At 28.0% G+C, this 18,418-nt stretch overlaps 1 protein-coding gene across 1 annotated transcript; it reads left to right on the top strand.

Annotated features, from left to right (window-relative positions):
• Positions 1-376: 376 nt before the first annotated feature.
• On the top strand, positions 377-17,811 carry LOC106692559 (repetitive organellar protein). Its single transcript, XM_067048576.1, has 8 exons — positions 377-950; positions 2,970-3,112; positions 5,240-5,375; positions 10,393-10,595; positions 13,193-13,398; positions 14,008-14,422; positions 17,245-17,568; positions 17,653-17,811. Exons 1-8 carry the CDS (start codon positions 488-490, stop codon positions 17,770-17,772), a joined length of 2,010 nt encoding a protein of 669 aa, XP_066904677.1. The 5' UTR covers positions 377-487; the 3' UTR covers positions 17,773-17,811.
• The last annotated feature ends 607 nt before the right edge of the window (positions 17,812-18,418 follow it).

Genomic DNA, 18,418 nt, shown 5'->3' with positions numbered 1-18,418 from the left:
AACTGAACAGAAAAAAGGAAAAAGCAGCTCAAGATATCTCTGGGTAAAACATTATTATTGAAACTCATCAAAGCCATCTACAACATCTGATCATTAACAGCTGGTGTTGGCATCTTGCCGATAAAAAATTTAACCATCTGTTTACTATATATGTTTTTACGATATACAATTTTGAAAAATCTATTGAATTAAACTTCATTTTGTACCAAATGTTTAGAAAGGTGCGTCCAGGACTGGTCAAACATGATAGACCCCTTTTATGAGCTTTTCCATTTTCTTAATTATAAATTGATTACTTATTTAAAGTTATTACCTATAATGATTAAAAATTATCCAATGTTTATTTTATTTTGAATCTCCTCTATTGTTACGAACATATGATAGAATTCATTATTGAACTTGTTCAATCAAATATTTATTTAAATGTATATCTAGATTTATCTTAGTAGTTTTGAATTAATAAAGAAAGAAAAAGAGAATATTAAAAATGAAGAAAGCAAAGAAAAAGAAGATTATCCAAGGTAATGCAGAGCCTGTAGTGATGGACGAAAAAACACTTGAACTCCACAGGAAGCTTTGGGGAATAAAGTTACCTTCTCCTATAAAATTGAAAAAGCCCAGAACAAGGGAAGAAACTTTCAAATTACTTAAAGAAGGCAAATTGAGATTAAAGGGTAAAGCGAACCGACTAGTTGTTTCTGAATATGAAACTGAAGCCACTGAAGATGCTGAAAAAAGAGAGAAATCTAAGTATATTAAAGATAATTTCCATAAAAGGAAACAGCCTATAAAGAAACGTAAAATAAGGAAGGAGTATATATTTATTAAAGGTCACAACAGCAAAGGAAAAGAAGAATTTTGGAAAGTCAGGTTAGTCAAAAAGCCCAAACTAAAAGAAGAACCACACAAAACTCCATTTATTTACGAATCTACTTTTGGAAATGAGAGGCGTAAGTATATATTATTTATCCATTAATATTAACAGAAAAGCATCACATCTTTAAAAATACTCTGAATTCCTTCATAAATTTAAATTTGAGTGTTCATAATATCAATTAAAGGTAATGGGCTAATTTTTATAATTCAATACCAGAACCTGTTTCATTATAACCATTCAATTATTATTTATTGACATGAAGAAAAGATGGACAGAGATGCGGTCAGCAATGACAAACAATTTGAAGCCTTCGTCAGGGCTGTAAACAAAAAGTGAGATTATAACCATAATTTAAAGGGAAAAAATTATATATATCAAACAGACTAAGAAACATTATAACAAGAAATTAAGTATAAAGCAGGTGATGCTGACAGAAGAAAAAATATAATATTGCAAAGATGAGAATTATAGATAGTATATATTGGAAATATTAGTTAAAAAAATTAAAAGTCAGTAAGTTTTAACGTAAAGAATGATAATCAATATAATGTCAATCATGTTGTTATGTTTCATTATTTAAATGAACACTGTCTGAGTTTTTTTGTGAGTAATTTTTTCAATATTTGTTATGTGTTATTCTTACCTTTGAATTATTATATATTCTCTTCAGTTAATATCATCTGCTACTTACTTAAATTCTTATAAATATATGTATATGTATATATATGAAATGTGCTAATATTTTAAGTCTCTTGTAAAATAAAATCAATTAATGTTAACTGTTGCCAAGAATAGAGCAGAGACATTGGAAATCGAACGATAAAATGTGAATATTGTGAAAAAAAGTATATATGTATATATAAAAGTTGATTAATATCTATACCATGGTAAAAATTTTATTATTTTTATGATAAAATAAAATGTATATGTTTTATGCATAAAAAGTTGTAATTTATTTTATAAGACTGAATTAAGAATTATTTATTATTTATAAATAATTCCTTTGAAATGTGGGATTATTAGACATCTTAAATAGCACATTTATGCATTGTGTTGACAAATAACATTTATTTAATCATTTTTATGTAAAATGAATATTTCATAATTTTAAGTTAAAAATCATTACAGCCTATATAAAACAAGCTCTGATTGCCATAAACTTGTAATTACTGAAATACACCATCAATACAAATTTATAAAACTTGCTATGTTATGTATGTGAAGTGAAAGTGGATTAAGTTTTCAAAGACTTACATAAAGCGACAGCAAGTGACAATAAAACAGAAAAAATTTACATTTGTTGTACTTTTTAGCCGATACCAGATGCTGAGAAAGCCAATATATATAGTTTCTTCTAAGAGCTCAAAGTAACTAGACGTGTATTAGTTTGGCTATAAAAAGTTGAATTATTTTTGAAATGTAGAGCAAGTGTTTTTGCTAATTATAAAAATGTGTTAAAGTCAAATATAATAATTTTAACAAAGATTCAATAGAAGTAAATAGTGAAATGGTTAATTAAATTTAATTAATGATATGATCAAATAAATAAAATAACTTTCACACTAAAGTATTTAAAGATAATTCAAGTAAAGTTGTGAAGTTAAAATTTATTATGAAGATTCATCACAAAGAAGTTATCTCAACAAGTAGGGAAGTTCAGTTGAAATACAAACAACTAAGTATTTTATGACATTTATAAAAATTTTAAATTTTAGAATCTAATGTTTAATTTACATTTATGTTGTATCATTTAAAATTTAAAATTGTTTTTTTATATAAAAATTACATTTCTTATTTGTTTTTTTTCCCTCTAAATTATAGTTGTTATCTTACTTTTTGTTTTCAGCCTTGAACTTTTGCCCGAAACGTCGGCATAAATAAAATAATTTTTTTCATATTTGTTTAGTCATTACTGAGCATACCCCCAAAAAACATCTTCTCACATTGAATCTAAAATCAATAACAAATACCTCATTATTTATTGATTATTAAAATGTCATGTAAGTTTGTCTGAGATAAAACTTATAAGTGTGCAAATAAATTTTATTTTTTATTTTTAATAGCTTCTGATTTGCTAATCACTACTTAACAGAGAGACAAGTGGAAGTTACTGATTTGATCAGAAGATTGTGGGATAAGAGGAATCAAGTTGATCCATGGCTGCCTGGAGTTTATGACAGAATGCCAGATGACTTATTATTATTGTTTGATGAAAATGTCAGGAATGAAAATGGGGTAAGAAGCAACATATAACAATGATATATGTCATTTTTATGCTTAAAATATTTCTAGGTTCACATAAACTTTTGTGAACTTAGAAATTAGAAAGTAATACTGATTTTTCCATACATAAACGATATTTATCAGTCTACATTAATTTTTTATATCTTCAATAATCCATGGAACTTTCCTCTCCACTTGATCAAGAAGAAATCTGGTTATTGGTTACCTTGTGGTGGTTTCCATCAACTCAACTCCCAAACTATTCCATTTAGGTATCCAGTGCCAAATTTTCTCTTTATCACTTCATGAATGTACAGTATTTTCCTCTGTTGGTTTAGTAAAGACCTGTTTACAAATACCTGTTGCAGAGGAGGGCATAGGCAAAAACACAGCAGCCTTTTGGCCTTTTTGTATTCCTAAAAATTGACTTTGGGTTAAGGAATGGAAGCCAAACATTTCAGAGGTATATGGTCATACAACTAGAGATCTGCAGTATGTGTTTGTTCACATAAACACTATTATTATTATTTATACCAACCTAGAGGAACAAAGCAGATAGATAGTTATCTTTATTTCTTAACCTTTTCCTGGATCATGAAATTTCAATAAACAAAAGTAAAAGCTGTCTGGTTAGAATTAAATAAACTTTCATATATATAGTATTTCACCTGAGGATTTTCATCTTTCCAATACAATTACAATAGCCTTGTATCCCAAACTTAACACAGTTGTAAAAATTGTGTTAAAAAAAAGATGTCTAAGAATGTTGAATTTTCATCAAACATTATTCAACTGGCCTTGGGAACCATCAGTTGTTCAGTTAAGACTTCAATATGTTTGTAAGGCTGATATCAGCACCACTCTGGGTAATTTAATAAATTGAACAAACTTCATATTTTTCTATAAAGAATTCTTTGAGAAGATGTCTTTAAACATGATATCAACCCACTATATACCTATTTATCTCATATATTCCTCCTGCCTTGCAGCACCAACCCATCTGTATTATGGTCAAAGAATTCTAAAGGGTACTGATCTTGTCAAAATGGCAACCGATCATTTTCTAAAGCTCCATCTACTTCTCCAAAGTTGTCTGCTACTGACAAGTCTGTATATATAGTGTGCAATTCCTTTCATGGTAAACTTACTTTTATGTTTCAAAGAGCAAGAATGGTGTGGCGGCCTTTGCTGGCAACACTGGAGTTGGATAATTAGAGTTGCCACCCTGCCTGTTCTTGTTCTAAAATAAAAAAGTTATACTCAGTGTTTTCTTATTGATTCCAAATAAATTTATCTATATAAGTGTGTTTTGTTATTTCTACAACCTAAAAACAGTTTTAAGTATAAATAAATGGAATTTGGTCCGGATACGGTCAAATAAAACTCAAATAGTAAATTGGTGTACTATTTGACCTCACCCAGACCAAATTCCATTTTTGATACACACGGTCAATCAGCAATCTTTCAGTTTTAAGTATGTTTGGTTTTTAGCAATTGTGGCTACAAATTTAGTTTATCACTTTCTTTAATTTCTCAAAAATAAATTAATATAGATTAATAGTGATGGAGGTATTGTTGACCACAGGTTTAGGATGGTTGTGGAATTGGTTAGAACAAAATATATCATACATAAATGATTGTACTTCAATGTGTTCCACCAATCTTCAAACCTACTTCGTGACTAAAAAAAGCCAGAAACCGAATTATAGAATAAACGTGTAAGAATAAATAAATAAATTATGATTTCATGGGAGAATGTGTAACTGTATAAATAAAATTGTTAGCTTAAACCAGAAACGTATCATGTTTGCCTCTCACTAATAAGTAAAATTTTGATATGTGCTTTAGTAATCTTTTACTCTTTCTTTCTTCTATTTTTTTCATATTTATTTTTATGATAAAAATAACATTGAAAACTCTTATAATCCTTGAAACACTTTTCAATTCATTCATGTTAGACATTTCTCAAAACTAACAAAAAATAGATGTAACACATTTGTGCTCTAAGGTATCAACAATTTTATATATAAAAATAAGCATAAAAATACAAAAGCTAAACAAGTAAAAATAATATAAAATTGAATAGTAATTACTTCTAGGCACAGTTTATATATTTTTTTAAATTCACATTCATTTTAGAAAAAACGAAGACTTACCAGCTTTGAGTTTTTGGAGATTGAGCCGGATATGATAGCTAAAATGATTAAACCATTAAGGTCTCCAATCCTGAGCAGATTGAAGAAATTTGAGAATGAAAGGAATGAAAGAAGACGCTGTAAGTTAATACCTCAATTTCTTTTTTAGAAATGTGTCTACATTTGACTGATTGACCACTCATAACTAACTCAAAAAGAACTTATTGTATGATCATATATGTATATGTATAGATACATGTGCATATGTATATGTATATATGACTATAGGAGGTTCTTGGATTTTTTGACTTTTTGGAGAAAATTGTCAACGTGTATCTTAGAAAAATGATTGAATGTATGTAACTCATTTAGGTCACATATTAAGTTTGTATTAATTAAATGAAGTTAAAATAATCAAAAAATGTTTTCAACAAACAAGAAAGGTCATATTTAATTTTAGTATGGGTTATTTAGTAAAAATTGAATAATTTGTTTTAAAACCAAAATAACACTCTGGTTTATCTCTACATATAAATATATAAATATCACTACAAAAGAAAACTTTATAAACAACAAATGGAGATTTAGATTATTATTTGGTGTATAATATAATTTTTAATTGAATAAAAGTATAGTTGTTCAAATATAAAAACAATAAAAAAAAAAATTGACAAGTGTTAGACTAGCACATCTTTTAAAACAATCCAACAAACATTCATAGAAAGGTGGAATTAGTGTAAGATAGGCTGAATTAAATAATATATTTTAAAAACAATATTTTATTATTATTTACTATTTCGCAGCGTATTAAGTTAATAAGAACATAATGTAATGTACAATTATTTATCCATAGTAAATAACTAATTAAGAAAATACTTAAATAAATAAGAGTGAAAATATTTACAATTTAATACATTTTTTATTCTGAACAATATAATAAAAACAAAGATTATAAATTAACAATTCAGAATTTCAAATAATTTAGAATGTTAAAATAATAGTTCTAATTTTCACCGCTAGAGACCAAAACCACCAAACTAGCCAGTTCAAATCACAGCTGGAAAATATTTATAATAATAGTTAAAATAACTATCTAAAGGTAGCAGCACAAATCAAGGATGCCAGCACCATCCAGACAGACATTTCTAATGTCTAGCACGAAAATTTTTATATTCTATTAGGAGAATAGCTGATTGAAGGAGCTTAATGCCTGGCGATCAATATCGCCTTCTGATCGAGTGAGTTTCTGTAAACTCCTACTATCCTAATACAAAATAAAAATTTTCCTGTTAGATTTCGGAAATGCCTGTCTGGATTGTGCTGGCCTCTTCTGGCGGTTATTTGAACTACTTTTTTTTATGAGAAGATGGTTGGAGATGTGGTCAAAATGAAACAAATAAGTTGGTGTAACATATTTAATTGTCCCAACGTTTCGGCTAGAGTTTCTAGACTTGTTCAGGGCTAAGAACAGAATAAGATAACCACAATAAGTATAGAAAACAAAAAATAAAATATAAACAGAATGACATAAAATGAATAATTTTACAGAATAGAATTAATACAATGAAGTGATGAGAGAAGTGGGAAATAAAATGTATACATAGGTAATATTTATATCCACTGATCCAATCAATGCCACTGAGAAAAAGTGGGTAAAATAACATAATTAAGGAAATAAAATAAAAATGGAGTTATATAATGCAAAGAAGTGTGAACATATTAGTTATTAATAATTAAAAAATTGAAATATGGAAAGAAAAAGAAAATTGAGAGAAAGAAAATATATGCAACCATAATAATTGATAAAGATGCAAAATATAAGTAACAAAATAGTGTGTGTGCAAAATATATTATTTTTTATTAATGATAAAATAATTCTACCTTTTAATGATTAATGAATGTGTGTAACATTGTTATAAAATATCTATTAAAAACCATAAATAATAGATGAATTTAATTCTGACTGAAGTACTAAATTGTAAAATATGTAGTTCTTTACGAAATATTAAGCATTTCTATACAATAAGATGCTTTATGAGGACACATGCACAATAAGAACTTGTTATAAATGAAGAATTAAATAAAGATGAGCAATTTTTTTGAGTGAAAATATGATGAAACTGTGAATAAAAGAATTAGGAAAGAAATTAGATAATAAAATATTTTCATTTAAAGTATATAATTATTTGAATTAGATTATGACAAAATAATTATTTCTATAAGCGTGTCTTACATTGTGATGAAGGATGAATAATAACATAAGAATTTATATCTGATTTTACAACCATCATGTAAATTAGTTTTGTCATGAAACTATTGAAAACAATACTATTTATGTAGATTAAGAGAATTAGGCTTTTAACATATTTTCTGAGGATATACACACCTAAAACTTGTCATATATTAAAAAATTAATAAAGACGAGCATTTATTTTTGTTTTTCACTTACCTATATATCAGTATCTATATATCTATACCCTAGTATAGACACTTACCTATATATCTATACCCAACCGATGGTCCATGGACTTTTTTATGTTTATATTGAGTTTTTTATATTGCTGGTGTAGCAGTTCTCAAATTTGGGCACCCAATATGCAATTGAATGCCACTTTCTGAAAATATAAATAAAAAAAATAAATAATTAAAATAACAAATATACAGTGCAGTCAAATGTTTACTATGGACTTTTTTTTGCATATTCAATCGCTCCGAGAATAATTGTGCTGAATTTTTTTTTTAGTTCGACAATGATGCTGTAGAAAGTGCTAAAAGTAAGAATCCTAATTAAACATATGAATAGAGATAAATTGTTGTGGACATAATAGAAAAAGAGACAGAATAGTAGTTCAAATGTCAATATAATTTTTTTGAAATTTCATGAATCCATGAAGAAGTTGTTAATTGAGTAACAAAAAAATTAACAGGTTGAAAAATTTGAGACTTTAATAATTTTTCAGTTACAACATCTGTTAAATAGAAGAATACTTATTCGCAGAAAAAATCTCTAGAATAGTAGGAACCACAATAAACTGCATCCAAATGGCAAGAATGCACAGTGGGGCAAAGCCCATTTAATCTTTACTCATTTAGCAGACTATACCTGTTGGTTCTAGTATCAAATTTTTATTTTTCCCAATCTCTGACAGCTTTATAGTAGCAAAATAAGCCATCATGTGTTTTTTTTAATGATGCTTCTAAAGTGGGAACAATATGACCGGTCGTTCTGTAAAGAGTTAAACGAATCAGGACTTAATCACAGGGATATTGCCAATAGAGGTGTAGGGAAGTGCCACCTGTTCCTCAATAATTTTAAAATCCAAAAAGTTATAAAATTTGAGATATGAGAATCTGCTTCAAATTGCAAAACTGGTTATAAGCTCTTTACTCTAAGAGTCACTAAAAAATAAAATGAATAGAATCTGAAGTCAGGAAATTTTATTTTTATAGACATCTTCTTGTCGATGTTATGGAAAATTATTTTTGCCAACTGTAAAAAAATAAAAAATAAACAAAAGGTTCAAATAAAAAGAGTGAGGAAAATTTAAATATTTCATAGTATAATATAGTTTGAGAAAATTTAAATATTTTAATAATGTCAGGAAATTCAGCCAAAGTTGATGGGAAATTTAAGATTTTGTTTCCTCTTCACTACGAATTGTTGTAGCAACACCCCTGCTTTTGCAATCCTCTAGAATCATGGCCTGGCCTCTATCTTACCCTTCCCTTCTTTTCCTCTCTCTGAATGGTGTTGGTTCAGCTTATTTATTTTCAGTTTTTTTCACTTTTTAGTGAATCATAAAAAAGATCCAGTATTCCTTTATAGTGTGTGAATCATACCGATCTGATTATTGAAAGCAGTTGTTTTCATCCTTACTCAACATATAGGAGCTAATGCTTTCTAGAAGGAAATCACAATTTTTCATATCTGACATACATATGTATGTAATACTTCCTACATATAATTTGAGTAGATATACTAGTAAAGTGTGGAAGACCTTCTCCCAATGAAATTATAACTAAGAAATTTTACCTAGTTCCATCAAAACAGAATACCATTCAAAACCACTTATGATTCCTATTGAACAGTTTAGGGTGTTTCAAGAATTAGGTTATGAGTTAGTTATGGTTTTTATGTTGTCCACTATCGACAAATTGGACTTTTAGGTCTATCCCAAACAAAATCAAAGAATATTAATTATCCAGACAAAATAAAATAAAAAAATAGTGCTGTTTTTATTATATATATATATATATAAACAGGTTTTTTAGTGTCAATGTACTGAAGAGTTAATTTACCCACCACATAATTCCAATTAACTGTAAACATGAAAAATATATATATATATATATAAACAGGTTTTTTAGTGTCAATGTACTGAAGAGTTAATTTACCCACCACATAATTCCAATTAACTGTAAACATGAAAATACCAAACAAAACTTAACCTAGTAGAAATGAAAATTACATGATGTTCAATCCTTAGATTTAGTTTTAGTTCATTTGGTTTGGATAATTGATATTTATTAAAAAGACGGATGCAATAGTCTACTTTTTCAATTGTGAACAAAATCAAATCTTGATAGGAGGCATGGAGTCCATGAGCAGTTACCTACATTGCTGCATTTAATTTTCTAATCAACATCTTTGAATTCTTATTTTCTTTTTACTTGAAGATTCAATATGTGAGATCAGGTCCAAACTTTGGAAATATTTAACTATGTTTTCTTCCATACGAGAGAATTTCCAAATGTTTATGATTTGATTGATAAACATTCAAGAGAAATATGACACAAACAACTTCAGAGACAATAAATAACAACTTGAAAAATAAAAGGTACAAAGAACACTGCACAAGTAATCAACCTTCCAAATAAGCATAGAAATTACCAGAAAAGTTTCATAGCAGTGTTTCCTTTCTCTGCCATCATCGTTGCTTGGAGTCTTCCATCATCTACACAAATACTGAAAGACTAATCTTGTTCATTTTGTCAAGTGGACTAGACAAAATCCCCCTTCTGGTTTGAAGTTACTTGTAACATTTAGTGAAACAAAGACTGTTTAAGCCTATGCTTAAACTACTAAACTAAGTAATATGTTTTATACCTGTACTTTATCCCTCATAATATGAGTTAATTAAAAAATATTATACATAGCTAAACCAATGCTTGAAGAAGAGAAACAACGATATGTTAGAAAGTTGAAAGCAGATGAAGCCAAAACCAAATATTTATCAAGGATTGCATCATATTTAAAAGATAATTTATACAATGGAATACGAGAAATGATAGATGAAGAAGGAAAGAAATACCAACATAGGATGAAAGAGTTTCAAAGGACAGTTGACACTGCATCTAATGTAAGATGTTTTGGAAATATATATAAAATGTATTGTATGTAGAAATTAAACAAAATTTCAGGTTCTAAAATCAATATTTATTCATTTTGTTTTAATTCAATATTAAATGTTTAATAAGTTAGAGTAAAAGCACAGTAAGGGTACAAAAACTACTATATGATTATAGGAAAATGCCAAAAGAAAGCCTTGTGTATTTCAACTAGCAGTAAATAACTAAAAGTTAATGTTTTGGCAATCCCAACATTATCACAACTGAAAGAACTTAAGGTCACATAAATGCAGATCATAAATAATTCATCAACAAAAAACACCTAAAAAAGGCCGATCAAATAGAGCTAGTTCATCACCCCAAAGCAGTCAGATCTTCAGTAATACCCATATATATATTCTGGTGTGGTGTAGTACTATCTTTATTTGGTTGATATATTTTAAGTTATTGATGTGAAATTTCACAACAAAAATTTTAAAAAGACTAACCAGATAGAGAGGATACATCACTTAAAGTGCAACTGACCCTGAATCTGTTATGTAACCAATTAATACAATAAGAGTAATGGTATTTAAATTTGGTTGACTTATAGGTTTTCTCAAATTAATTAACTTTATGAAAATAAGAAAGTTAATAATTACCAATAAATTATTATTACTTCTCTAACACCAATCTAATTCACAAAGTTTCAACTGGAACTTTGACTGGAGACCATTTCTCATTATGAGAAGGGAAATCTCTGCTAGCACTGTCTTAAGTCGTTTTACAACGAAATGATAACTTACCACTGTTATAAAACAGCGAAAATGTAAGACTTATGTTGTTTTGCCCCCAAAATATATAGGGCCATTCTGCAATGTTAGTGCTATATCAATTAAGGGTATTTAAAAATTATTTCATTTTTTGTTATAATCTTCCTTGAAGCTAACATTTACTACTTCCTTTGAGATTCAAATCATTAATTGTTGTATAACTAAACAAATATTTAATGCTTGTTTTGTCTCTCCCTAGTCCCATTACAAAGCTGACTCTTAGACTTAATAAGTCAATGGTACCAGTTTCTTTTGCAGAAAACCTAATCAGCATTCTTTCAAGTCTTGGTATGAAACATAATTCAAATTTTAGAATAAATATACCAATGTGTACACTGCTATACTTTTTACCTCTTTCAAACAGTTTGCATTCGTTCCCTAGTCCATTTTTGAAAAGTCCACCAATATATCCTTAAAAAGAAAGATGGATAGAAAAACAGATGGTCTCGTTTGTTCCCTTCTTCAGCCTCTTCATTAGGTTCTAGGATATGATAGAGAATAAGAAGTGTGTGAGTATTTTTATTGATGGTCACTCCCTAGTACTCAACAAAGTCAATAAAGATAAATGTTTTGTACATTAAATAGTTTTGTGGTGTTTCAGAATCTCTTTATATATATATGCTTATCTTTGTTTCTGTGAGGCTTCTCTTGACTACATAAATGAAAATTAGTTAATTTCTCACTCCTAAGCCTAAATAATAATTCTCAAGGGACTAGGGAGTGATGATGACAGTAATGGAGGAATTAAATATCTAATTTTTTTCAACATTCATAATTGAGACCTTGTTGCTTTGACAAATCGAATTCACAATTGGAATATCAAGACACTGATGTCTGAGAAATTAATTAAGTGGACATTATTAAACTACTTCCACACGCTAAACTTTTAATGAAAAAGAAAAGAATGTTGTTTTCATTTTTCATCCTAATTGAATTTTTATGTGCCACTTTTTTTATTCAATGTGCTCTGAAGGTGCAAATCACTAAAAACTGCAAACAATATTTTATAATTTGTGTGTAAACAGTATGGAAAATTGACAAACCCTAAAGAAAAAATCATTTTAGAATTCAATATTATGTGAAAAATTTAATGACTAAAATGGTTGCTTTGATGATGAAGCTTCAATGAATAAATCTCGATTATGATGATGAACTCTTAAAAAGAATTGAATTCTGAAGCAATTTTGTCCTCAAGGTTTTTTTTTTAAGTTTCTACAGCTTTTGTTCATAAATTGTCAAACTGGCCTGTAAGCCTCGTCAAGGTATCTGATATGAATTTGTTTCTATTGTAATCTGATTTACTATCAGAATCCATAAAAAAAATCACCCCATTACAAATGCTAAGTGTGCTGGAAAAGATTAGAAAATTAACAATATCTTCAAAAGATAGATCATATGCAACTGTAAATGACCTAGTGAAAATTGTAGAGATGTTATGTGCATGTTACTATGAAACCCTCTGTATGTACTTATTGTGAAATTCCTGACTTATAATAGAAGGTTTCATATTTAAGAATAGATTATTAACTTTATATGCTACAATAATTTGTTTAATTTCAGACAGTATGGAAGAAAACAATTTCTAATTCCTTGTTTATTTCTCAAATACAACAGATTCATTTTGTGTAATACTGCGACCATCGCATTCATTTGGTCACTAAATTACAACTTTCTTTTAGGAAAATTAAAATTAAGTATTATCTTATTTATTTATTTTTTAAGGAAGGTTTGGGGGGAATAAAGAAAACAAGTTCTTGAAAAAGAAATTTATTAATTTTTTTCAATTATCTAATTAGATGATCATGAAAGACATGGATCGTTTCATTGAAACAACAATTAAAAATGAAATTGAGGATGCCCTGAGTCTGAGGAGAGAAGCTTTAGAAGAAGAAATTATGACAACAGCTGTTCATAAAGAAAAAGAACTGGAATACAGCTATAAAAATATATTTTTACCTTCTGAGTTGTCCAAACAAAAAGAGTTGTTTCAGCTTGAAATGAGGTAGTATAAACATTTTAAACCAAATAATCTTCATCAAAGTTACAAACATTTCACAAAGAGGATAAAAGGAGCCTGCTCTAAATGATTTAATGATGTTTTAAAAATATTTTTATATCAGCTAGTGCTAGCAAATGTTCTCCTTTATCATCTACTTACCTCACCTACAGCCTTTCTATATTTTTAAACAAGTTCATTTGCTTTTCAATAGTACTTTTGATATCCTAAATTTCATTAGTCGAAATGTGGTTCTGATGTGAAATTAGAAATGAAGAAGTGATAAAAAGAGACTTTTATTCTTGAAAAATAAAAATAATAAATATATCAAAAAATATTTTATCTATAAGAACCATTCTGGAATACATTTTTCACCTACAGTCTATTGATGTTGGGAAGCAAATGTTTTAGTTTGATACAAATAATGATGTTTTTGAATAATAGCTCCTGTTTTCTGAATGCTTCATTGACTGCACAAATTTTTCAAAGTCGATACTGAAGTAACCACCTTTTAATTTATGTTAGCAACAAAAGCTACAGTTTTTATAAAAAGGTACAGAAAATAAATCACATGAGCTTTATATAAAATTGCTATTAATAATTTATATTTTTCAGTTCTTACATTCAATATTGGACTACGAAAACAAGGGAAATAGAGAAGGAGGTCGGCATACAAAAACAGTATTTGAATAAACAATTAGAAACGATTAAAATATTGCAAGCTGCAGAGCATATTCCTTCATTGAAAAACTCTTTTTGCGATAAAGTGAAAAAAGTGCATAAAGAGGGCAAACAGAAAATAGAAGAAGCTTTGATACCTTTAAAAGATAAAATAGAAATTTATGTAAACTTACAAATAAAAAACAACCAATTACTTGACTCAATAAAAAACCATGCCACTGTTTTATCAGAATTAATCAGAAAGCTAAAGGAATTTGTAAATATTACTCAACCAAGGTGTAATGAAAGAGACAAATTTATGAAAGATTTAGAGAAACTCGAACAATTCAAACAGAAATTACTTGATCATGTAAGATTTTTTTCCTCTCATTTAATTTAGTAATTCCACATATACACATGATGCAAATGTTATATCTTTAGTAACCTTTCACTAATAATAATGATATAAAAACTTAAATGAATTCCTAGAAGAGTTTTTACTGAAAAGCATACTTATGAAATCATATTCAACCGTAAATACTTTCAGATACCAACTTCCCCAACTGTTAGTTAACTCTATTGATTATTCATATAAATCTGATTTTTTTATAATTAGTATATAATATATAATAATATTATATAAATGGATTTTAATTTTTAATAAGACCGATGAATTATGAACTAAAATGAACTAAAAATGTTTATTGAATATCATTCCTAATATTTAATCTTTTGTCACTGGTAAAACATTTTACTTCGCAGCATTGGTCCATTTCCCAATGAATTTCTAATGTGCCAGATGCCCTATTCCTGTGTACTTACAATTATGAAACAGAAAGTGGTGAAAGGCTTATGTGTTGATCTGGGCTACAAAAGTGTTATAGTTAGTTATAGGGCAGTCAGTGCAAGGCGGTGGCTTTGAACAATGGGCTAGTTCCAGGTGGCAGAGCACTGGTCTTTACCATTTCAAAGAGTCCTCAAAAGTTAACAGATTTGAGTTTGAGAAGCATGTACTCTCAGGGTTGGAATGGGCGAAAGTCTTAAAACTGTATATTATTTATGCATACCTGTGTGGAATTCCAGGAGCCAGCGAACAGTAGATGGGAGTTGGGTTCCTCGATTGAAAATGCAGTAAGAAGTCTGAAACACCAACCCATGTCCTGGAAAAATGCCCCCAACAATTGCCTACTCACAACATGTTGGAACAATAGGATCAAAATGGATGAATCTCCTTACAGAAAATGACTTGCCCAACTTCGACAAGGTTTATCGAATTGACACCTATTGAAAGGTCTTTGGTTTGGATTTTGTGCAACAAATCAAAATAGGACAAGGAGCGTTTTAGAAGACTAGGTGTTAGCATTAGGGATATTATTATGTTGGCGGAGAATATTACTTTGGACTTTCATTATAAATAATTATCTGTTTAATTGTTTTATTTTTCCATATATTATTGTTCATTGGTTTTATTATTATTCACTTTTAATTTATTACTAAATTTTTATTTATTCATTCCTTTATTTATTTTTCTTTATGAGTGCGCATAACAATATTTTGACATTTGATTAGCTTTTTTAATTGAAATAAAACTTTTATTTATTTTCATACATACATACATTATACATGTTCAGTTTTTTTGATGGATTGGAAAAGAGAAAAACGGGATAAATGAGAGATTAAAACAGACACGAGAAAAAATAAAATATAAAAATGCACTGTAATTGCTAGTTAGGTACAGTATACTGTTATCTGATATTTAGGTATAATGAACAGAATACCATAAAAATAAATAAAATAGAAATGTATTAATGATTCGTTAGTTGTTGATCATGGCATTTATATAAGAAGATTGTTGTGGGCATGGTCAGTGAAGAATACAGATAAGTAGAAATTATTTCATTAATGCCGACGTTTCAGCCTTCATCAAGACTAAAAACAAAAAACATTTTAAAAAATTTGAAGTTATCTGGTTTTTTGTTCTTAGCCCTGATAAAGGACTGAAATATTGTTGTAATGTTGTCGCTAATAAAATAAATTCTATTTATTTGTGTTCTTCACTGACCGCATCCCCAACCATTTCCATATTTATATAAATGTAGTAATATGATATCAAATAATGGACCGATAAGTATGCTGTGTAATCTAGCAACTGAATATATTTGAGTATTCCTGCTTGTAAAATAAAACATTTCTCCTTAGATATTCCTGTTTATTTTACTTTTTAGGCTCTTATCTTGGGTAGTTTAATCTATAATGGTGGCCTCCAAAGTAATCTTGTAATTTTTGAATATTTTCTAATCACTTATAGTGTTTACAAACTATGGTATGCAGGCTTAGTCATAACTAAGTGGTCGTGAAATGCCAAAAATAATTTCCAAAATTTTTGAAAACATAATAAATTAAATGAAAAATATTTTTCTACTCGTAGAAGCTTGTAATAAGAATTGCTTTGCATAGAGAGTCACTTTGACTAATTGTGTAAGGTAGGCCATGACAGATTCGTGAATTTAAAGTGATCAACAGTGCAGCTTAGAGGTATTGTGTTGTAAAATATGTCAAATTAAATTAAATTTTATTTTTGTAAAATCATCCGTTATTCAAGACAATTGAGGTTTAAGCCCAAAATTCCACCAAATCTTAGTGGTTTCATCCCACACGTTGAAGCTGGTCAAAAAATCTAAGGATATTTTATACACTTTTTTCATCACATAAACTTTCTGCCCAATTTGAAGTTTCTATTTTTTTTTCTAATTTAAAATGTTTTTAGTAAACAATAGTTGAATTATGATTAAATAATTAAATGTAGTGAATAATTTGTATTTCTTCATTCCTTATAATTTATCGAAGGCAAAATTATATACTACTAGATTCATAAAATATTACTCTAGAATATTCATACAAAAAAAAAAAAAATTGATTGAAGAAATTATACTTGACATTCAAGTCAGAAATAATTTAAATTTAACTCACTCTCTGATCGTGGCACTTGGGGTACAGCCTAAAAGTCCAGACTACCATGGGACAATCTAGAGAATCCGAAAATTATGGTAATAATGACTCATAAGTGATAGATTCCTTGACACAATAATAAAAAAAAAAATTAACTTATGTAAATGTGCATATTAGGAAAAAATAACTTTTGTCAACTTTTAATTTTACTGATTAATAGTAATTTACTTTTCATTTTCACAGAAAATTGTAGAAACCCCAGATACTTCATCCACTTCAGTAGAATATTTAACGAAGACAGAATCGGATATTTCTGTTGTTGAACCTGTCCAGCCAGTGAAAGAAGAAGAAGAGGAAATGTTTATATCAATGGCTGACAGAATCTTATCTGATGGTGATCTTGATGAAAGTGCCAAATATCTTCTTAAAATAAAATTCATCATTTCGGATCTTTTAAAACGTATAATACCATCAGGTACCATGACGGAAGAAGAAGATAGTATTGAAGATATCAGAAGTTTTAAGCATGTAGAAGGGGATTTAATGAGTGAAGAAGAGACATTAATTGTAAAATCGCCAAACAAAGTTGCATCCATTTCTGTAATTGATAAATTAATGGAAATTAATACAAAGTTAGATTTTACTTTTCAGATCGTCGGAGATAAATATTCAATACCTGATTTGGTGAGAATAGGATCTTATTTAAATAAAAGAAGAGCGTCAATTGAAAGGATTTTAGAAAAACATCGAGAGATGTTAGAAAAGATATGAATTTGAAAAAAATAAATAAATTTTTTAATAAATTGTATAAGGTTTTCAATGTAAACATCATAAAAAAATTTTTTTTATCCCTAATCTATAAATCACTTAATTGCAGAAGATTCACACCCTCTCTTTTAATAATTAAAAAGAAGTTTACATGAAAATAAATTATTTATTTTATTTGTAATTAAAATTGGATAGTGATCCATAAATACGAGTTGTAGCTTTTGCAACAGAAACGCAACAAGTATTTTCAGAAAAGGAAAACAAAATCCTAAGAACTAAAAAGAATAGAATGACTTTTTTTTTTCATGTCAGAATGGTAATTTTAATTAATATTGTGCCAATAGGGCATGTTATTCATAAGTCAACAAATTAAGTTTTATATTTTTTATTTCCCAATGGTAGAATATTATTCATAAATCTTTATGAAGATATTCTTAAAATTCACCTTGATCATCTTTAAAGACATTGAAAGTTAGTTTATAGATAGTACCATTGTTAAAAGCCTATAAGATAGTTAAACTTTTTTTCTGTTTTAGAACACATAAGGAATTTTATATGTATAAATGATTACTGTATTTTTCAAAATATGGTTTCATAAAACCTGCTTTAACAGTTTTAATTAACCTCAGTGGATAAATGTACAATCAAG

The sequence above is a fragment of the Halyomorpha halys genome, unplaced genomic scaffold (genome assembly GCF_000696795.3).
Source record: "Halyomorpha halys isolate HHAL.00 unplaced genomic scaffold, Hhal_1.1 Scaffold61.1, whole genome shotgun sequence".
NCBI classification, from domain to species: domain Eukaryota; kingdom Metazoa; phylum Arthropoda; class Insecta; order Hemiptera; family Pentatomidae; genus Halyomorpha; species Halyomorpha halys.
The sequence above is the reverse complement of the archived record's forward strand: the minus strand, read 5'-3'. Positions and strand labels throughout refer to the sequence as shown.

What these genes read in the sequence shown, in the direction of transcription:
- LOC106692559 (XM_067048576.1), top strand. Translation starts at nt 488, where the DNA reads ATGAAGAAAGCAAAGAAAAAGAAGATTATCCAAGGTAATGCAGAGCCT. An exon ending in TACTTTTGGAAATGAGAGGC is followed by an intron (nt 951 to 2,969) that starts GTAAGTATATAT and finishes ACTACTTAACAG; the next exon opens with AGAGACAAGTGGAAGTTACT. An exon ending in ATGTCAGGAATGAAAATGGG is followed by an intron (nt 3,113 to 5,239) that starts GTAAGAAGCAAC and finishes CATTCATTTTAG; the next exon opens with AAAAAACGAAGACTTACCAG.